The following is a 23494-nucleotide window of genomic DNA, read 5'->3' on the forward strand; positions in this document are numbered from 1 at the left end:
GTTTAGAGGGATATGGGCCAAATGTGGGCTTGTGGGACTAGTTTGCTATGCTCTATGGTTAGCATGGATGAGGACCTGTTTCCATTCTGTATGACTTGATTTTTTCTTCCTACTTACAAATGGTTCAAGTGGAGAATAACTGTACTTTATAATAAGCTGATTATGTTTTGTATGGAGTGAGTAGTAAATACCTTAGAAACACAGAAAGTGCTGGAGAAACTCAGCAGGTCAGACAGCATATATGGAAATGAATAAACAGTTGAGGTTTTGGGCCTAGACTCTTCGTCAGGGCGGGTAAAGAAGGGGGAACATGCCGGGAAAAAAAGGAGGGGGAAGGGAAGGGGGAATAGCTAGAATGTGATAGGTAAAGATAGGGGAAGATAATGGGCTGGGGAGGAAAGAGTCTAAGAGAAGGGAGAGTGGACCCTAGGAGAAGGGGAAGGAGGAGGCTACCCAGAGGGAGGTGACAGGCAGGTAAGAGGCCAGAGTGGGCAATAGAAGAAGAGGGTAGGGGGAGGGAATTTTTTTTTACCAAAAGGACAAATTATGCCATCTAGTTGAACGCTATCTAGAAGGTATATAAAATGTTGTTCGTCCACCCTGATGGTGGCGTTATCATGGCATATGGACCAACAATTGCAACAGGAATGTCCATTTTGAAGTTCTGGATGGAGTGGAGGTGCTCAACAAAGTGGTCCCCCAATGGGTCTCACCACTGTCAAGGAGGCCACATCCGGAGCATCAGACTCAATAGGCAGTCCTGACAAATTTGCAGGTGAAGTGTTGCCTCATCTGGAAGGACTGTTTGGGGCCCTGAATGGAGGTGAGGGAAGAGGTGAATGGGCAGATGTAACACTTCAGCCGCTTGCAGGGATGAGCCAGGAGGGATGGATAGACAAGACAATCCTGGAGGGTGCAATCTCTGTGGAAAGTGTAGGGAAGGAGGGAGGTAAAGATTTGTTTGGTGGTAGGGTCCTCTTGGCAGTGTTAAGGCTGCAGGAAGGTGGGGTGAGTGCAGATGTCTGGGAAGTGAAGGTGATGTGGGTGAGGGCAGCATCAAAGGTGGAGGAAGGAAAACCCTGAAGTTTGAAGACGGAGGTAATTTCTGCTGTTCTGGAAAGGGAAGTGCATCCTGGAGCACAGGTGCAGCAGGGATGAAGGAACTGAGAAAAGGGAATAGCATTTTTACAGGAGAAAGGGTGGGAAGAGGTATAGTCAAGATAGCTGTGGGAATCAGTAGCTTTATAAAAGATGTCAGTTGACATTTTGTCTCCAGAGATGGAGACAGTTTGATAAAGCAGAGAGAGGTATCAGAAATAGACCAAGTTGGAGGCAAAGTTGATGAAATTGATGCTCTCAGCATGGGTGCTTGAAGCAGCACTAATGAAGTCATCAGTATAGTGAAGAAAGAGTTGGGGAGCATTACTGTGGAAGGCTTAGACCATGGACTGTTCTACATAGTCAATAAAATGGCAGGGTCATTTGGGGCCCATGTGGATGCTCTTGAGTCTGGAAAAAGTGGGAGGAGTCAAAGGAGAAATTGTTGTGAGCGAGGACCAGTTCTGCCAGATGGAGGAGGGGGGTGGTGGTGGAAACTGGTTGATTATTTTAATGAGAAAGAAGCCCAGAACAGTCCCATGTTCTCTCTGCTTTCTACAGGGATCACTATTTCCGTGATTTCCTTGTCCATTTATCCCTCCCCATTAATCTCCCTACTGGTGCTTACCCCTGCAAGCGGCCAAAGTGCTACACCTGCTCATTCACCTCCTCCATCAGTTGCATTCAACGCCTCAGATAATCCTTTCAGGTGAGGCAACACTTCACCCGTGTATCTGCTGGGGTCAGCTACTGTGTCTGGTTCTTTCGATGTCGCCTCCTCTGCATTGCCGAGACCTGTCGTAAATTGGGGGACTACTTCATTGAGCACCTCCAGTCTATCAACCAAAAATGGAACTTCCCAGTGGCCAAACATTTTAAATCCGATTCCAGTTCCGATATGTCAGACTGTGGCCATTTCTTATGCATCTGCAGAATTTCTCATGTTTATGAATTACATTGGTAGTTTGTTCAGAGATGTGAGCAAATTTAGTGCTCTTTTAAGTTGCACTGCAAAGGAGAGAGTAGATTGTCTCGAATTGCTGAAGTCCATATAGTGGTTCTTTTTCGCTATCACTGAGTAGGAGATTCAATTTCTTCAATATTGAAAACGTTCTGCCTAATCAGGAATTAAGAGCTACTTGGGTTGTAGTAATGTTGTTTATTAATTCTCATTTTATCCTCAGTCTTTGACATATCAGAAAGTTAAATCAACATTCATAAACTCCAGTCTCATAGGAAATGGTGGAGTGTGGCAGCACTTAATAGACAACATTGAGTAAAGTATCAGCTGTGACAAGACTGAACTTTTGTAGAAATTAAGTCTGTATGTGCATCAAATCATAAACACATGTAAGTCTGCAGATGCTGGAAATCTAAAGCAACACCCACAAGATTCTTCAGGACCCGAACAAGGGTTTTGGCCTGAAACGTTGACTATTATTCATTTCCTCGATGCTGCTTGTCCTGCAGAGATCCTTCATCATTTTGTGAATGCTGTATGTGTATTGCTGGGTGATTTTTATTAATGTAGTTATATACATTCATTCCAGGGATTTGGGTTTCACAGACTATACCAGCATTTAATTTTCCTTGAATTGTCAAACAAACGAGCTAGAGGAACAGTGAATCAGGCAGTATCTGTGGAGGGAAAAGGACAGACAGCATTTCGGAAGGACTGTTTAGGGCCCTGGTTGGAGGTGTAGAGTTAGAGGCAGGTGTAACACTTAATGTTGTTGCAGGAGTAAGTGGGTGGAGAGGCATTGGTGGGGAGGGATGAGTGAACAAGCGTGTCATCATTTCATTGTTGTTCCCTAGTTGCTCTTGAGAAGGTTGTGGTGACTGCTACAGTTCTTGAGTTGTGGGGCTGCTCACAATGCTGTATGGAAGAGTGTTCCAAGATTGTGACCAAAATTGAAGAAATAGCAATATAATTGCAAATGAGAATGCTGTATGGCTTGGAGGGTAACTTCCAGATGGCAGTGTTCCTAAGCTTTTGCTGGCCTTGTCCATCTTAGCTGGTTGACATTGCAGTTTTGGAAAATGCCTGAGGAGTCTAGGTGAGTTGCTACAGTGCATCATGTATATGGTACAAACTGCTGCTATTGTGTGTTGGTGATGGAGTTCGGTGATTGATTGTGGATAGTGGGCTGCTTATCTTGTATATCATTGAGCTTGAAGCTACAGTCATCGAAACAATTGGAGATTAGTTTCAGAATTAGTGTTCTTTTTAGCATTTACAAAAACTTGTTTCTTATGCTTTCTTAGCTTATTCCATTTCTTTCCATATTCCATTATATAAACTTAGTCTTTAAATCCTTATTTCCTTATGTCTGCATTTGGGACTCTCAGCATCTCAAAGCATGCAGAAGTGTTTCACGATGCATTACTTTTGAACTGTAGTCACTTCCATAACTTGCACAATATCCAAGCCCCACCTACAGCATTAAGAGAATGAAGTAGGTTGTATGAAATTAATATCAGGATCAAGTTTAATAGCACTGGCGTATGTCAATAAATTTGTTGTTTTTCAACAACAGCAGTACAGTGCAATATATAAATATAGTATGAATTATAATAAGAAATGTATAAAATTTTAAATCGTGCAAAAGAAGAGCAAAATTTTGAAGTTGTGTTCCCTCTATGAGGTTTAAAATGTTGGTTCAGTAGTTACTTTTCTCCAGTTATTGGAACTAATTCCCACCCTTAATTTCTATGCATAAAGCTGTTTTTAGTGACTAGTTCTCTATAATTCAATGCACTGTGTAATAATCTGATCTGCATAAACAGTATGCAAGACAAGTTTTTCACTATATCTCAATATGTGTCAATAATAAACCAATACTAATGGTCACAGCTTACAGCTTTTAGTTCATAGAACCTTTCAGCCCACAATGTTGTGCCGACCCTCAAACACTGCCTCACATATAACCCCCCACCTTAAATTCCTCCTTAAATTCAAAAATACACTTGCTGATATAAGAGCTTTTCATTATTAAAGTTCGTTGAAGAGGTGAAGTAAAATGATGTTGGTAACCTAAATGAAAAGTGTATCTTTGTGGATTTTAGCAGTAAGCACACAAAAATCAGGTGGGGAATTATGGACTGCCAGTTGAACTTACTTAGGAAAGTGGGAGGTGGAAAAGCAGTGTTTATGAGAAAGAACATAAAGGGATTAGAAGAAAAGGTCTTTTTGAAAGGAAAGACAAAATAGAATCAATTTAGATAGCGATAAAGGATGGTAAATAATCAGTTAATCAGTATAGTTTTCAACCACCTCAGTGTAAGAGACATGAAATATTTAGTAAAAATAGCAAAATGAATTTAAAAAGATTTAAAAAAATCAATCACCAAAAGTTTTTAACAATCCTGATATAAGCACATAAGGAATATGAGAATTCCTACAATGTATATTAGACTCCAAAATGTAAAAAGTGAGGATTTGCTAGTGAATTTAATAATAGGGAAGGAAACCAGAGTGAAGTAAAAAAAAAGTTAAAGGGGGGACGTCACGTGACGACGTAGGATCAAGACGTTGGGAATCCAGCTCCTTCGTAAAAAGTAATGAAATAGGGTTTAAATGAAGAAGAATTAATAAATACCTACTCGAAACTATTTATAAGTAACTCAGGATTATTTTTGGATATGGCTCCTAAACCGAAACAGAAGAAAGCTACTACTTTGAAGACTGCGCAAATCGGCGGGGAAAAAGGCCTAACTGTCTCGGCGAAGCCTCGGACTCAAGTTGGATCTCCTCCTGGCGAAGTGTCTGATGATGCGGGACAGGAAGTTGCAGCAATGTCGGCAGTCTCTAACAAGAAACGGCAAGAACAACGCATGCGCGAAGAAACAAGTATGCATGAACAGATATTAACAAAACTACAAATCCCAACTACAGCTGGAAGTGAATCGGAAGTGGAATCAGACTCTTTGGGAAATACAGAGGATGAAGAAGAGGAAAAGAAGGAAGAGATTAAAGGAGACATAAGAGATATCCTGATATATATATGATGAATGAATTAAAAGCTGTAAGAACAGATATAAGAAGGATGCAGAATACACTCAATAATGTGGTGGAAAAACAAAAGAAGATGGATAATAAAGTTAAAGAGATGGAAGTAAAAATGGAAGAAAACACTGAAAGAATATATAAGATAGAAGACAATAATCTTGCCTGGACAATAGAAAGAAAACGGATGTTGGAAAAAAATAGATGCGCTTGAAAACTCTAGTAGACGAAATAATATTAAAATTGTTGGTCTTATGGAAGGTACAGAGGGAGAAAATCCAATAAAATTCTTTCAAGAATGGATTCCGAAAATTTTGGAAATGAAAGAAGGAAGCCAAATAATTGAAATTGAAAGAGCACACAGAGCTTTAAGACCAAGACCTCAACAAGATCAAAATCCAAGATCAATTTTGATAAAATTCTTAAGGTATCAAGATAAAGAAATGATCTTGAAGGCAGCTACTCAAGGTGCTAAAAAGAGAAATGGGCCATTGATAATAGAAGGGAAAAGAGTTTTTTTTTTATCCAGACATAAGTTATGATCTTCTGAAGAGGCGGAAGGAATTTAATCCAGTGAAAAAATCTTTATGGGAAAAGGGCTATAAATTTTTATTGAGCTACCCAGCAAAATTGATAATTTTCTTGGATAACGAAGAAAGAAGATTTTTCGTTGACTACCGGAAAGCGGAGAAATTTGTACAAGAATTACCTGATGTCCATGAAGAGGAGTAAAGAATTATAGAAATGAAGTGGACTAATGATGAAGACTGAAATAAGGTTGGACTTGACGGACTTTTATAAGGAAAACAAAAATAGTTGAGGAGTATAAATTGGGAGTAGAGACATTAATTATTTTCTTTTTTTTTCTTCACTAATATATTTTCTTTCTTTTTTTTTTGCGGGGGAGCTGGAGGAGCTCCTGATCGATGGCTGTGAGTTTCACGTGTACAATCATGGCGATTGCCATGACGCGTAAAATGGGGGGGTAATGTTGTGTTCTTTTTATTCGCAACATTAGTGGGGGGGTATTTTGTTTTTTTCTCTTATATATTAGTTACCTTTTTTCTATTTTTCTTCTTTTTTGCCTGGATGGTTGGGGAGAGACTCCTAGCAACATGGAGAATTTCAAAGAGTTCCCAAGGTATTATGAATGATTATGTAGTGTTCTTGCTCAGGTGTAAGAGAACGCTGAACTAAACACCGAGGTAAACCGTAGTCAATGAAAACAGGATTGCAGTAAGATTAACCGTTTACTGTTCACTCTTCCACATTAACGTATGGTGAAAACTGTTGATAAAACAATACAAGATTTGTACAGTATTTGTTTCCTTCTTGATATCACATTTACATCGTAAATACTTGCAAAAGTAAACTACAACAACTACATTACATTAAAATGCAGCATACAGTCGGAATCTACCTACGCCATTGACTGCTTTAAATACACTTCAACACAAACTATCCGCAACTCTTTAACTAACGAAAACATAAACCTTATCAACCATCATTACTTTTAACAGAATCAGCATTAACATTTTAATTCAACATATTGATTATCTCATGAACTTACGGCGTTGCTTCACTATGTTTCTAATGCGTAGAAAGACAACTTTTCTTGCGCTGATCTTGCACATGTGAGCCCCCTCCTTCCCGTTTCTCCAAACCGGTATTTTCCCACAAGACGCGGCGAAACCGGGTGTGACATCATCGCATGCCGCGATATATCACAGACAACGAATTTACTTTAAACAATCCTAACTAAAAAAATGCTAACAAATGAATTACTAAAGCGAAAATATTATGAACTAAACAAATGCCATAAAGGCAACACAGATTAATTTACTTAATTTTTTAAGTTTTAATGTTAATGGACTTAATGGACCTGTGAAAAGAAAAAGAGTTTTAACATATATTAAGAAAATGAAAGGAGATATAGCTTTTTTACAAGAAACACATTTAACAGAAACAGAACATAAAAAATTAAAGAGAGATTGGGTTGGAAATGTCATTGCAGCTTCATTTAATTCAAAATCGAGAGGAGTTGCAATTTTGGTTAATAAAACTTTACCAATTAAAATACAAAATGTAGTAATTGATTCTGTGGGGAGATTTGTGATTATACATTGTCAAATTTTTTCAGAATTATGGACTTTTATGAACATTTATGCACCAAATGAAAATGATGCAAAATTCATACAAGAAGTTTTTTTGAACTTGGCTGATGCACATGATAAAATATTAATAGGTGGAGATTTTAATTTTTGTTTAGATCCAGTTTTGGATAGGTCAACTAAAGTTGCTACAAAATCAAAAGTAATAAAACTAACTTTATCATTAATGAAAGATTGAAATCTGATTGATATATGGAGAAAAATTAATCCAAGAGAAAGAGATATTCATTTTATTCAAATAGACATAAAACTTACTCAAGGATTGATATTTTTTATTTATCAAAAAATATTCAGGATAGAGTGAAAAGTGTGGAATATAAAGCAAGAATACTTGTCAGATCATTCCCCTTGATAATGACAATGATAATGATGGATAAGGAGGAATCGATCTATAGATGGAGATTTAATTCAATTTTATTAAAACGTCAAGATTTTTGTGATTTTATGAAAAAACAGATTCAGTTTTTTTTGGATACAAATTTACATTCAGTTGAAGATAAAATTGTATTATGGGAAGCAATGAAAGCATATTTAAGGGGTCAGATTATAAGTTATGCATCTAAAATTAAGAAAGAATACATGGCAGAAATAGATCAATTGGAAAAAGCTATCATAAAGTTAGAAAAAGAATCTCAAAGATATATGACAGAAGAAAAATGAAGACAACTTGTTAATAAAAAATTACAATATAATACACTCCAGACATATCGTACAGAAAAAGTAATTATGAGAACTAAACAGAAATATTATGAATTAGGTGAAAGATCACATAAGATTCTTGCTTGGCAGTTGAAAACAGAACAGGCTTCTAAAACAATAAATGCAATTAGAACAAGTGTAAATAAGGTTACTTATAAACCTTTAGAAATTAATGAAACTTTAAAAAAATTTTATACTGAATTATATCAATCAGAATCACAAAATAAGATTGCTGAGATAGATAAATTTCTATCACAAATAACCCGTCCAAAATTAAATTTGGAAGAACAGAAAGGATTAGATATGCCCTTTACATTAAAAGAGGTTGAAGAAGCTTTAGGATCACTTCAGAGTAATAAATCCCCAGGAGAAGATGGTTTTCCTCCTGAATTTTATAAAAAATTTAAAGATTTATTAATTCCTCCTTTTATGGAATTAATATATCAAGTGGAAAGAATGCATAAACTCCCACAATCTTTTTTAACAGCGATCATAACTGTATTGCCAAAAAAAAGAGATCCTTTAAAACCAACATCATATAGACCTATTTCTTTGTTGAATACAGATTATAAAATAATAGCAAAAATTTTATCTAATAGAATATCAAAATATTTACCAAAATTAATACATATGGATCAAAGGTTTTATTAAAAACAGACAATCAATGGATAATATAACCCGGTTACTTAGTATAATTCATTTGGCACAAAAAAGAGAGGAAATGAGTGTGGCAGTTGCTTTGGATGCAGAAAAAGCATTTGATAGATTGGGATGGGATTTTTTATTTAAGGTATTGGAAAAATATGAGTTAGGAAAATCTTTTATACAATGGATTAAAACCTTAAATACTAATCCTCAAGCTAAAGTAGTTACAAATGGTCAGATTTCAACACTATTTTGCTTAACGAGGTCAACTAGACAAGGCTGCCCATTATCACCTGCTTTATTTGTATTGGCAGTAGAACCATTAGCTGAATTAATTAGAACAGATTCAGACATTGGGGGTTTTAGAGTTAATCAAGAAGAATATAAGATTAATTTATTTGCTGATGATGTTTTGATTTATTTAACAAACCCATTGCAATCTTTGCAAATATTATCTTTTAGATTGGAAGAATATGGGAAAGTATCAGGGTATAAAGTAAATTGGGATAAAAGTGAAATTTTACCCCTTACCAAAGGAAATTATAATCAATGTCGATTAGTAACTCAATTTCGATGGTCAATAAATGGGATAAAATATTTAGGTATTAGAGTTGATAATGATGTAAAAAATTTATATAAACAAAATTATTTGCCATTATTAAAAAAAGAGGATCTTGATAAATGGATGATGTTACCAATAACATTAATAGGTAGAGTTAATGCTGTAAAAATGAATATATTTCCTAGATTGCAATATTTATTCCAAACTTTACCAATACAATTACCTCAGAAGTTTTTTCAAGAACTGAATAAATATGTAAGGAAATTTCTTTGGAAAGGAAAGATGTCAAGAATAGCATTGGAAAAATTGACATGTAAATTTGATTTAGGAGGGTTACAACTTCCAAATTTTAAGAATTATTATAAAGCAAATCAACTTAGATTTATTGCATCTTTTTTTGATGAAAAAAACCCGGCATGGATTAGAATAGAATTAGATAAGATAAGAGAAAACATACCAGAAGATTTTATATATAAATGGGAATCCAAATGGATACGGGAAAAAAAAAGAATCTCCTATATTAAGACACTTGATTGATTTATGGAATAAGGTAAATGTGGACGATGAGATAAAGAAATCTTTATTATCAAAAAGAACTTTAATTCAAAATAGGCTTATTCCTTTTACAATGGATAATAAACTTTTACATAATTGGTTCCAAAAGGCAATTAAATATATAGGTGATTGTTTTGAAGGAGGTATATTGATGTTGTTTGATCAATTAAAAAATAAATATAAAATATCAAACAACACTCTTTTCTGTTATTTTCAATTAAAGGCTTATTTACGAGAAAAGCTGGGTCAAACAATGTTGATGCCAAAACCTAGTGAAATAGAAATATTAATTCAAAAAGGAAAAATTAAAAAATTTACATCTTGTATGTACAAATTGATTCAAAAACAGACAATTGAATCTGGAATTCATAAATCAAGACAAAAATGGGAATCTGATTTGAATGTTAAAATTGATGGAAAAAGTTGGTCAAGATTATGTTCTGATAGTATGATAAATACAATAAATGTTCGACTTAGATTAATACAATATAATTTTTTACATCAATTATATATAACACCACAGAAAATAAATAGATTAAATCCTAATATGTCTGACCAATGTTTTCGATGTACTTTCGAAATTGGTACTTTTTTACATTCTACTTGGTCTTGTTTTAAAATTCAACCATTTTGGATAAATCTAAGACTTTTATTGGAACAAATTACTGGAGTACAACTCCCACATAGTCCAATATTATTTTTATTAGGAGATAATGAAGGGACAATACCGAAACTTAAATTGAGTAAGTATCAGAAAAAATTTATAAAAATTGCATTGGCAGTAGCTAAAAAAGTTATCGCAGTTACTTGGTTACTTGGAAATCTGATATATATTTAACTATGGATCGTTGAAATAATGAAATATATAGTTGTATTCCACTTGAAAAAATTACATATAATCTAAGAAATGAATATGATATATTTTTGAAAATTTGGCTCCCATACCTACAAAAGATGGGATTAAATATATAGGTCCTTTGAAGATAAAATTATAAAGTAATTGGGGAAAGTAAAAATAAATATTAAAATTATTTTGAACTCCATGGAGCATGTGGGGATCCTCCGATATCCAGGCAATCTTTTTCTTCTTTCTTTCTTTCTTTCTCTTTTTTTTTCTTTCTTTTTTTTTCTTTCTTTAGATAAGGGTTAAGGGGGGGAGGGTTAAGGGGAGGGGGAAGGATTAATATTATTTTTATTTTTCTTACTAATTTTTCATTACATTTATTCTTTGTAATTTTCTAAAAAATAAATAAATAAATAGATATTTAAAAAAATTAAAATGGGGGAACGTATAAGCAACAATGAATGCAGTATTATATACTAAAACTAATAGAGGACAACATTGTTATGATAAAAACCAGATTAATAGAATGGAGATAAGCTGATTTTGAGAGACTGAAGATAGCTTTTGGAAGACAACTAGTTATAAAGAACATGAATAAAGAACTCTCAAATAAATGGTGAGTGCAATGGTTTGATCTAATATCAGTGTATTATGCCAAAAGAAGTGAGATTGCAATGAAGTGAGGGAGTTGGTATATGCTAGAATTCAGGAGGATATGAGTAGATCTTATAAAAATGTATAAAATCATGAAAGAGATGGGCTAGAATCATCAAGGTCATTTCCATTTGTAAGTGAGACTGGACATAGCCACAAGATTCAGGGAATAGATTTTGGATGGAGATGAGGAGAAACTACTTTTCCAAGAGGGTAGTAAATCTGTGAAATGCTCAGCCCAGTGAAGCAGTGGAGAGTACCTCATTATTTATATTTAAGATACAGTTGGACAAATTTTTGTATAGCAGAGTAATTATAGATTATGGGGGAAAAGTTGGGTAGGTGGAGCTGAGTCCATGGCCAGATCAGCCATAAATCTTACTGAATGGCAGAGCAAGCTCGATAGGCCAGACAGCCTACTCTCTATTTCATATGTTCTTATGAAACATTTGAAGTTGTTCAGCAGTTGTGGAGGGAAAAAAATAAATATTAGGAAGGCAAAACCTAAACACAACTCTGGATGAATAAAGATTTATGGAGCCAATTAAGTGTAAGAAAAGAGACATCTTGTACATTAAAAAGACAACACAAGAGAAAGAAGGTAGAAATGAAGTACTAAAATTGTCAAGGAATATAATAAAGGTAAAATCATTTAGAAACATAAATTTAAAAAAAAGATTGGAATGGGAATAGAGACATTAAAGGATGGACAGTGCAGTACTACCTGTAATAGGAAAATGGTTGAAATATACAGTCATTATTTTAAGAAGAGTTGGACATGCCATAGGATAATGAGACAGGTAATGAAAAGAGTGCATTTTTAAAAAAAAGAAAGAAGGGATATACTAAATAGGCTAATCAAATTTTAAGGATATGATTCCTGGTCCAGGTGGATTTCATTCATACATTTCAAAAGAATCTTGGGAAAAGATAATGCATATATTTATTTAATAATTTCTCTGGAAAATATGTAGTAACAGAGATGTGAGGTTTGTCAGCATGGTACATAGAAGTAAGTTGGGGGATAGATCTTGTCCAGGGATTTAGAGATGGAAAAGGTTTATTTCAGTGGTAAGGAAAGTAATGGAATCCCTTTGGAGAATATTAGGAGACATGAGGTATAATATTGGATTTTAAAAGGGAATATATTTCTTAACCATGGGGTAACATATTAAACAGCTGTAATACTAAGGATAGATTTTATTCAAATTTTCACAATGCCTTTGATAAGGTACCTTGCAATTGGCGACTGAGGTTGGAGAAAGCAGAGTTGGGGACGTAGAGGAATGGTTTACTCGTGGATTTCAGGATGTGGCAGAGAACAGAGGTAAATGCAATTTGTAATGTGTAAACTTAATGGGAAAACTACTGTTAACAATTGATTTTAGTGACTTTTACCTCTGGAATTAAAACCACAATTTCTTAGTTTGGTGATCAATCCTGATGGTACATCCAGGTGACATTAATAATCGTGCATAATGGGCAAATTATATCCAACATGCATTTTGACAGTAAGAATGGAAAAAGCCACTACTTTCTTGGAATGTGCAATTTTAGATGGAATGGTGTAAAAAGATCTTAGAGTATAAATATACCCATCATCAAAGGTTGTGCTATGTTCCTGAGGCCGTAAAGAATTTTGATTTATTCTTAGAGATTTAAAATTGAAAAGTAGCTAGGTTATGCTAAAGTAGTGTTAACTAACTGTAGTTAGAGTATTGCTTACAGTTCTGAGTGCCAGATTGTTAAAAGCATAGAAGCAATGCAGAAGGTGTGTAGAGGATTGGAGGAATGATATCAGATCTCCAAGGGTAGGATCAGAATCAGGTTTAATATCACCAGCATATGCTGTGAAATTTGTTAACTTTACAGAATAAGTACATGATAAATATAGGAAAAAATCTGAATTACAGTTTGTGTGTGTGTGTGTGTGTGTGTGTATGTGTATAATATATATTTCATTAAGCTGTTAAGTTAAAATCGGTAATGCAAAAAAAAACAGAAGTGTTCATGGATTCAATATCCATTTAGAAATACGATGGCAGAAGGGGAAAAGCTGTTCCTGAGTTGCTGAGTGAGTGCCTGTAGGCTTCTGTACCTCCTTCCCAATGGTAACAATAAGAAAAGGGCATGTGCTGGTGATGAGAGTCCTCAGGCACCACTCTTTGAAGTTGTCTTGGATACTATGGAGGCTAGTGCCCATGATGGAGCTGACTAATTTTAAAGTTTCTGCAACTTTGACCTTGGTGCAGTAGTCCCCAACTTGATACCAGACAGTGATGCAACCAGTCAGAATGTTCTCCACAGTGCATTTGTAGACATTCCTGAATGTTTTTTGTTACAAACTAAATCTCCTCATACTCCTAATGAAGTATAGCCACTGTCTTGCCTTTATGGCTTCATCAATATGTTGCATCCAGGTTAGGTCCTCAGAGATATTGACATCCGGGAACTTGAAATTGCTCACTGTCTGCACTTCTGATCCCTCACTATGTCCCTCATCTTCCCCTTTTGGAAGTCCTCAGTTAGCTCTTTGGTCTTGCTAACGTTGAGTGTAAGGTTGTTGTTGTGACACCACAACCAACTGGTGTATCTCGCTTCTGTACTCCCTTTGTCACCATCTGAGATTCTGCCAACATATGGTTGTATCATCACCAAATTTAAGGGTGGCATTTGAGCTGTGCCTTGCCACACAGTCATAGGAGGTGAGTAGAGCAGAGCAGTGGGCTAAGCACACATCGCTGTGGTGCACCAGTGTTGATTGTCAGCAAGGTGGAGATGTTATTTCCAATCCACAAAGATTGTCGTCTTCTGTTTAGAAAGTTCAGGATCCAGTTGTAGAGGAGGTACAGAGGCCCAAGTTTTATAGCTTTTTGATCAAGAATTATTTGTTAAGCTCTTCATTCTTTTAAGAAAGGTAGGCTGAAAAGCAATCTAATAGAGATACTTAAGCCTATGAAAAGATGTGAGGAGAATACAGAGGAGCTTCAAGGAGATATAAGTGACAAAGTCATGGCAGATGGAATAGGGTGTGAAAAATGTGAAGTCATCCATTTTGGTAGAAAAAATAGACAATGTAGTTCTCAAATGATGGGCGATTTAAAAGTGCTAATTTTCAGAGGGACTGGGTATCTTCATACACAAATCACTGAAAGTCAACATTTAAGTGAAACAAACAATTAGGTAGCAAACTGCATGTTGCCTTTATTGCTCAAGGATTTAGATATGTCTTACTGAAATTTTGTCGGGCCCCAGTGAAACCACACATGAAGCATTGTTTGTACATTTGTGCTCCTCATGAGAGAACGGTGTATTTGCAATTGTGATGAAGATTTACCAAATTCATTTATGAGATAAGGCTACCTGAGGAGACATTAAGCAGGTTGGTGGAATATTCCTCAGAACTTAAAAGAATGAGAGATGATAACATTGAAAGACATAAATTTTTAATGGTGCTTGACAGAATTGTTGCAGTGATTAAAAGTTTTTTGGAGAGGGTTTATAGAAACAAGGGTAACAATTTAAAAGCAAGAAGTAGATATTCAGGACTAGGATGAGAAATCATTTCTTCATGCAGAAGATAGTGAATGTTTTTTTCTCTTATCAAAGTGGGCTATGGAGGTTTAGTAACTGAGTATCTTCATGATGTAGATTGATAGGTTTTTGGATATTAAGGGTTAGTACAAGGAAATAGTATTGGGTTAAAAGACCTCAGGCAGAGTAGGCAGCCAATGCTTATGCCTTAATAGTCCATATGCAGAGAAATAAGGCATGATATTTTTTATTTGGGATGATTTTTAAAATTTTTTAACAATATAGGTAGTTATGCTTTTACCTTCTTAAACCTTTTCAACTTAACCTCTGTTCTCATGTAAGGTTTAATAATTGGTTGGTAATTTGTTTATTGGTTATTGGCGAAAGTTGGGGCAGACAGCTGGGGACCTGCATGGCCTGGGTCATAGAGAGGACTAGTGCTTAAGCCGTGGTGTCGCTGTTTGTTGCCGACAAGGGAGAGATGTCAGAGTAGGGTACTTCATAGGATCGCCGGAGGTGGTGTGGAGCAGTGCTATTCCTTCCCCCCCCCCCCCCCCCCCCCCCCAAGTTCACCCAGCAGAAGGTAACCTGTATTGCATTTGACTGCAGAGTACTGCAATATTCATGGACTCAGGAACTAGGACTATATACCGGTATTTTTTGTATGACTGTATTTTACTGCCATCTTATCCGTGCTCTGTGTGCCTTGCACTGTTTATACTGTGTTTTGTAGCTTAGCCCCAGAGTAATACTGTTTCATTTGGCCATATTCATAGGTATTTGGGTATAGTTAAATAACAATTAAGTGGACTTAAACTTTATTATTGTTCCTTGTACTGAAATACAGTGAAAAACATGTTTGCACGACACCTAGACAGATCATTCCATGTCTAAGTACATTGGGGTAGTATAAAGGGAAAACAAAACACTGGGATTATGTAGTGTGACAGAGAAGGAAGAGAAATACAGGAGAACAGCTACTACAAAGTAGATAGATCAAAAGTTCACCTTTATCGTATGAGGAACATTCAAAAGTCTGATAACAGTGGGATGGTAAAAGTAACAACAGAAAACTACTTCTGAAGAAAGTTTAGCTCATTTGCCTCTGTAATTACTTTGGTGTCTTAGTTACTGCTAATTTTTTTCTTGTTAAGTGCCTTGATAGGGTCTTATATTTGTTCTAGCAATACTGGGAGATATTGATAGTATTGTTTAATCCTGAAAAGGTATCACTCACTTCATTCAGTTTTTGATTTTGTGCTAATTTTACATTGTACTTTTTAACATTCTCAGTAAGTTCAGAATATACAGTTCCTCTCCAGGTTATGGTCGAGTTTTGTGAAGTGTTCGTAATCTGGACAGTTTGTAAATTGGACTTGTAGCCTCCAACTGAGTTCCTACCCAGCAGAAGTTCCCTGCAGCCGTCAAATCCATCTTCCTGTCTCCCAGATGCTCATTGTGTGTACATAACTTAGGCATTTGTTGGGGAAGACCTCTAGACAATATTTTCCTTCTACTTGAACCTAATGTCAATCCAGAGTAGATCAATTCTGCACAGTTTGGCATTAAATTACAAGATAATACTGTTGCTTTTTTATTTAAAAAAAATTAATCTGAATTCCAAAAAAACCCCTAAAATTTGCTGTATATTCCTGCAGATTTGGCTATTTAAAATAGATCACTATAATCAAAGCAAACTTATTCAGAATAAAGGTATCAGAATGCATCTCTTCTATCTCGATGAATTGGTAAACTTGTACATTTTTTGTACCACTTGGTTTGGAATTTTGTAAGCATGACCAATACAAAAGCATACTTTCACAAAATTACTAATTGGAGATTTGCAGTGGAGCTTAATTGGCCAGTGATTATAGTCCAAAATGAAGTAATATTTGGAATGTCAGAGACATTTTGATGCATGGGGGATAGAAAAGGTAGAAATGGTTTCACTACCTATGATAGGTTATGTATTTGATGATCTAATGAGGAAATTGCAAAAAGACATGGAGAAAATAAAGAAATGATTGATTACGAGTATGATTGCATTATATTTTCCAGACTTTATTACATATAGCAACAATTGAAACAATTGAAAGATGATTAAAAGACAATTGTCTTTTTAACAGATCTACCAGTTAAATCAGAAAAATTTTGACTTTTTTAAAAAGCAAAATCTGCTGACTTTCCTTCATGCCAATATTCGTTTTGATGTAAAATATACCTATTCCTGTAGCTCCTGAGCAATGTTTTTCTCCTCTGTGGTTTTCTATTGTTTTGGTCATATAATAATACACCTATTATGATGCTGAAGGAGATGCAATAAGTTAATGTACATTTCAACTATGGAATATTTTTCAGGAAATATGTAAATATCTCGAACAAATATTTCACCTCAGAGGTAACAATTGTTCTAACCAATAATTCCAAATCTTTATTTTTGTAATCACCGTCCTTGTATTCATTTCTGATACCCAAGGCATGACTAAACTGCTTATTTTTTAAGTAAAAATAAATAGAATTGGTTGATTTTTGTTAAGTGAATTGGGATCTAATTTAAAGTGAACAGCATGGTATTCATTAATATGATGTTTAGTGCAAAAATGAATGTCTTTATTCTGTATTTCTTTCTATTGTAGCATTTGTCTGGTTTTTCTGAAACCAATTTTCCCTCATGTTTTCAATTTGAAACTCTGAGATACTTTGCAATCTGCTCATTATAAACGTTATTAAAAAATCTGTTTACTTGGAGATGTGCTAAGGCTGGTGTAACTGTTTCTTGAAACTAGCTATTTATCTTGCTAAAATAGTTTAAAAAGAGTTTAATGTAATCAACAGCTGTTAAATAATTGCCACAATCTTTTAAGATTGTGAAATAATTTGTGGTGACCTTATTAGATGTAGTTTACAGTTTTGGCACATGATGCTTGCTATAGTAATTCTAATGCAGCTACATTAAGAGTTGCTAGGTAACAGTATCCTTTCTACATGCTTCTTAACTTTGGCATCAATTACGTGTATTCTTCTGAGCAGGGATGGATGATCTCTTGTCTACCGACCTTGTCAGATCAACATGGGAATTTATTGCATGCCTTAGTTTCTTGTTTGTGATATAATTATCTTCTAGAAAATAGTGGCTTTCACAGTATAACTACTTTAAAATGAGTATCACTGGCCTTTGAAAACTGTCGTATATCTAATAAGCGGTGTGTACTGTGATGCTGCCATCCTCCACCTGTTGTCAGCTCAGTGAATTAGAGTCAAATTGCTTCTGATCCAGGGGAAATTTTCTTATATTTTGCTGTCATCTTGTAAAATATTTCTGATTTAAATATTTGCACAGCTAGATTTTATGCCTGCAAATTGTTTTTAAGTTTAACTGAAGTTGGTAGACTCTGGTTCCATCTGCCCATCATCCCCTCCCCATTTGGTTCTACCTTTCACTTACCAACCTTTATTAAACTCCCTTCATGCTTCCATGTACTGGCAATCTTTTCTGTCCCCGAAGCATAGACAACCTTCTTTCATGTATCAATACCTCCTACAAAATGGGTCACTATTGGCTTCCAGCATGCTAAGATTACTGAATTATGTTAATTATCATGTAAAATAAGCATAGAGGTGAACAATAGGGAATCAAACAATTATTGAAACTAATGAAATAAAAATTTGATTGGTCAGTTTATAGAATTATTACCAATGTGAAACAGAAATTACATTGGTGTAGAAAATTGATATGTCAGACTCATAAGATTAACTGATATACTGTAAAATACAAAATGTGAACTTTTGTAAGTGATGCCATTTTATTAGAAGTTTTTATTATTATTCTGTCTAATTTTGGTCTTTGATAGATCAAACTTAAAGGACATGATTTGGCTGATGGAGAATTGGCTGTTTCTGCATGTGCCTCTAAAACTTCATTTTGATAGAGTACAAAGCTAATCTGTGATGACATCCCTAAATGACATCTTATATACTGATATTGAGAGAAATACATAGAAGTTAAAATGCAGAAACATACCATCCAAACCAGCGAAGTATGTAAAAGCATTTAACTTCAGAACAAGTGATCTTCTTCACATTAGTTAATGTCATTCCATTTTCTGTCCCCCCCCCCCCCCATCCATTAATTCAGCTTCCTTTGGGAGCTTTGCAAATCTGTGTAAAGATATTTCACTTTTCTTCAAATTTTGGACATTTAATCTTGTATAAAAAGTCCCTTGTCTACTTTCCCTTTCATCCTTTTAGAGTTCCATACTCTTTGCTCAGAAAAAGGAACAGATTTATATAGTTAAATCAAGCTTTGTAATTCCTTGAACCAGATGATATCTCAATGAATCTGATGTGTACCTTTCCAATTCTGGCTTTTGGCTTTTTGCATTTCATCCATCACCCACAATTCACAAGTCAATATTATAGACCAAAATGACCTGTTTGATCAGCACACAAATGAGGAATTATATGCAGAATACAAAGGCCTAAAACCTAACTAAGGGCTTATTTGCAGCTTGGCTAATAATGTTGCAGAGAAAACTAATGACCAAAGAAGTGTTTATTGCATGGGAAAGCTGCCAAGGATGCTTAGCAACAATCAGAATATGTATATGATAACAATGTATATCAGCATTGTAAACAGTATAATAAGTATAATAACAGTAAACAGAATAATGTAAACAGTATTCTGGGCTCTATATAGTATACTGGGTTGCAGATTTTCCCAGGCTCTGTGACTGGACCTCTAGCTCAACTGAGCTTGCAAGCTTGCTAATTAGCAGTATGTACTTTTAAGTAAACTGTGTTTGACAGTTATTCCCTGGGTCTGAACCTGAAGGCCTCTGGTAGAGAGGCAGATTGATATCTTGGTGCTGCGAGCAGAGTCCCAGTATATGGTAGACCCCTCCCCAAAACTGAATAAGCGGACGGACGGACAGTTGTGGTGAATCAGAGATGATTGGGCCCAGAAGGTAAGCTTTAACCTTGGTTCCTCTCTGCTCTCTGATGACTACGTTTGTTCCCTCATTTTAGCAGGGAAAATCCACTGACGGGACCCAAAGGGAATATTAAGTCAAGACGGGTGGTTTGAGTCCCCCGGAATAGTAAATTAAGATGGGTGGTTTGAGTCCCCTGGAATAGTAAATCAAGATGGGCCATTCGAATCCCTCGCAATACAATGGGTGTGCACTTAGATAAAGAGGAGAGGAGTAGCCCTTTATAGAAAATAATGGACAGACAATGAAAAGAAACTGAGACAAATGTCATTCCAATTGTCTAAACATTTGGGAAAAGACAGTTGGCCTGTAGGAGGTACATTTAATTTAAATTTAATATGGAAACGGAAGGCAGCGAAAGAGTATGGTCACCTGATTGACCTATGGCGACAAGAGGCAGAAATAAAAGAAGACAGACATAAATTAAATTGTTGGATTGATAACGCTAAGTGAAGTTGGATAAACATGTGTGACAAAAGAGGCAATCCTAAGAGTTTGCAAGAGTTGAGGGTGATTTGTAAAGAATGGGATAAGGGACAGAAACAGACAAAGGAGATGGGGAAAGAAATTGTATCAGAGACAATACATACTGGCTATGGAAGAACGAATAAAGGGAAACGGAAAATAAAAATAATTTTGGGGTACATTGCCTCTATCCTGACATACTGACCGATTCCCCAAACGATACTGATGACTATTGGGAATGGGTAAGGCAACCTAATAATCCCGCCGTACTATCCACAGCTGCATCGGCACCTGTTCTATCACAGTCAAGTTCCCCACCCCATATGGTTCTCGCCCTGGTGCCTCAATTGCCAACTCGACAGTCATTGCATAGCCACCAACCGATGTAGTTCCTCCAGAACAGTTGGGAAGCCCAATACTCATTTCTGCCCGCACGCACAGTCAGACTGGACCTCTCCCGGACTGGACCCCTGAACAAGGGCCATTGGTTTTACCAGCACTGATACAGACTCAGTATCAATTGCCCATGAGGACCATTCCTAACCCACAAGCTGGAGTGGCGGGATAAGCACTTAGTATGCAAATCCATAAGCCCTGGACCCCTTCCGAACTCAGTGGTATACTGAATGCCACCCCTGACAAAAAAGATCTAATCTCAAGGGTTCTGTAATTATTTAAGAACTGTCCTATTTATTCTCTAACTCCTGAGATTTGTTCCCTCTGGCTATGGCCACTCTTACTCCTACTGATGAGACATGATTCACCACTCGGCTCGAACATGGCACTACAACTAGTTAATCGCGACCAGGCAAACCAAACTGCTGATGATTGAAAATATATTGGTCACCTTATCCCACACTCTGGCCTCCTTAATAGATGTAACTAAGATCTTAGAGTGTAAACCCAGGAAAGGTGAACCCCCTGATGATTTCCTAGAACACTTTAATGCTATTTATTCTGCACGATTGGGAGATCCGCTGTACGCAGCAGGGAACCAGTCTCCACAGTACTGTGTTCTCCTCCTCGAAGCTTTGCCCAGCAAGGTGGCCGACAAGATTAAGGTCAACAATATGAACTGGTCAGAGTCCACTCTAGCTTCAGAAAACCATTTAAAATTAGTAGTTCACAAAAACAAAGTATTTCTAGGAAAGCTGTAAATCAGATAAAGACGCTTATTATTTATCATTGTAGCTATATCAACAATCTGTGGCCTTGTCAGAAATGTCATAGTTAAGTCTTTCAAACTGAAGACCACAGAGGCCATCTGAAGGGAAAATTTCATTTAAATTTTAGTACATGACAGTTCAGTGGGTGGCTAGAGCAATCTTCTATATTTTAATATTTGTTTGCTTTCCTTGTGAGGAAAGGTTGATTTTTGATTTTGTTCAAGTCTGAACAAATATTAGGACACTACATTATACTTTTTAATAAATCTAGTATGTTAGTTTGTCAGAAAGAAAGATTTATTTGTTTTTAAAAGGTTTTGTTATCAAGTGTGGCACCAATGTAATACAGATCTTAATAGACCAGAAGGTACCAGATTCAGCCCTTGACCTGTGCTAATTAACCCCCATTGTTAATACACAATGCCGACTCAGATGCGTAAATTCCTGGGCCTTGTCAATTTCGGCCGCACTAGATATGAGGTCCTTCTCCTACAGAACCCCCTTCTCCGTGTTTCCCCTGTTCTACTATGAACCCAGAGAATGCTCACCTGAGCGTCTAGATTCACCACCCCATGATTGTGCAGCAATAAATTACCAATTGACAGAAGTCCAGCTTGACATGACTGACGTCCTCCTCGCTAACCCGGACTTAGTCTTCTATGTAGATTGGTGCTCCTTTATAGGGAACCAAGGCCAGCGCTGTGCAGGCTATGCTATTGTTTCTGATATAGAAACCGTGGAGTCTGCTTCCTTTCTTCTCAATTAATGCAGCAAGCTGAACATTTGCACTCACTAGAGCATGCTTCCTAGCCACTGGGAAATCGGCCAATATTTCTACAGACTCTAGATACGCCTTTGGAGTTGCTCATGACTTCGGCCAACTTTGGAAAGCTCCTTTGTCACTTCCTCACTAATAAAGTTTACATCGACAACCTTTTGTCTGCCATCTGTCTTCCTTCACAATTGGCCAGTATTAAATGCTCTGCACACACTAAGGTACTACTGAGATTGACTGTGGAGACAACGGAGTTGACTCAGCTGTGGAACAAGCTGCCCTTATCGGAGAACTGGTTGCTCCCCAAATGACGAATTGCCAGTGAAAAATTGAATCCCCCGTTTCCGAATCAAATGGTATGCCTGGAATTGAGAACGTGTATGTTTTACAGAGGGACGCCTCTGAAAAAAAGAAAGCCACCTGGGAATCAGCTGGATGATCTTACTCACTGACCGAGGACCTCTGGCTTACTCCTGCCCGTCAGGTCTGTGCTCCTGAAGCTATACTGGGCTATATTGTAGATTTTATACATACCAATACTCACCTTGGCAAGGAGGGAATGGTAAGGCACTGTTTGGAATCATGGTAGAGCCTGGACCTGGAGAAAGTGGCAGAGAATGTTGCTAGACGATGTCTGATATGCCAAGAACATAATCCAGGAAAAGGCACCCCATGCCCAAAGGGATATACCCTGTAGCCAAGATACCCTTTCTGCCAACCACAACTTGATTTTATCGAATTACTGCACCTGCACTGTTATAAGTATTATCTTGTAATTCTTGATGTTTTTAGGAAATGGATTGAAGCATATCCCACCACAGATAACAAAGCCGATATCATGGTGCGTATTTTGTTGAAAGAAATCATTCTCAGATTCAGGGTACTGGAGCAAGTTGTAGCCGACAACAGCCCTCATTTTGTGGGTAAGATTAATACCCAACTATGCCAGGCTCTGGGTATTAAACAGATACTCTATTGCACCCACAGACAGCAGGCTGCAGCCTGATTGAAAGAGCTAATGGGATGCTGAAAAAAATTAGCTAAATTAGGACAAGAAACTGGTCAAAATTGGCTCAAGATGCTACCGATAGTCTTGTTCCAGATGAGAACTTATTATCAGACCAAACATGGTCTGTCAACAGCTGAAATAGTATATGACAGACTGTTAAAAACTCCCTGGAAGGCTGCTTTGCCAACCCCGAATTACCTGAGATGGACCTAAATCAAATGTTGAATGAAATTATAGTGTATGTCCTGGCACTAACCAAATCTGTCTAGGTCTTGCATTCAGAGTTGAAGGAGGCCCACCGGGAAGGAGAGGAACTGGAAAAT

The 23494-nt window shown here is 36.4% G+C and overlaps 1 protein-coding gene across 6 annotated transcripts in view; it reads left to right on the forward strand.

Annotated features, from left to right (window-relative positions):
* LOC140729710 (transmembrane protein 263-like) overlaps nt 1–23494 on the forward strand; it is a 298254-nt gene that overhangs the window by 74614 nt on the left and 200146 nt on the right. For 3 of the 6 annotated variants that reach the window (XM_073049813.1, XM_073049815.1, XM_073049814.1), the window contains exon 3: nt 12466–12561. The exons of the other annotated variants lie outside the window; for them this stretch is intronic. In XM_073049813.1, coding sequence (XP_072905914.1) covers nt 12466–12561 — 96 coding nt within the window. The remainder of the gene's footprint in view (nt 1–12465; nt 12562–23494) is intronic. 6 annotated transcript variants of the gene reach the window in all.

Source organism: Hemitrygon akajei, chromosome 6 (assembly GCF_048418815.1).
Source record: "Hemitrygon akajei chromosome 6, sHemAka1.3, whole genome shotgun sequence".
NCBI classification, from domain to species: domain Eukaryota; kingdom Metazoa; phylum Chordata; class Chondrichthyes; order Myliobatiformes; family Dasyatidae; genus Hemitrygon; species Hemitrygon akajei.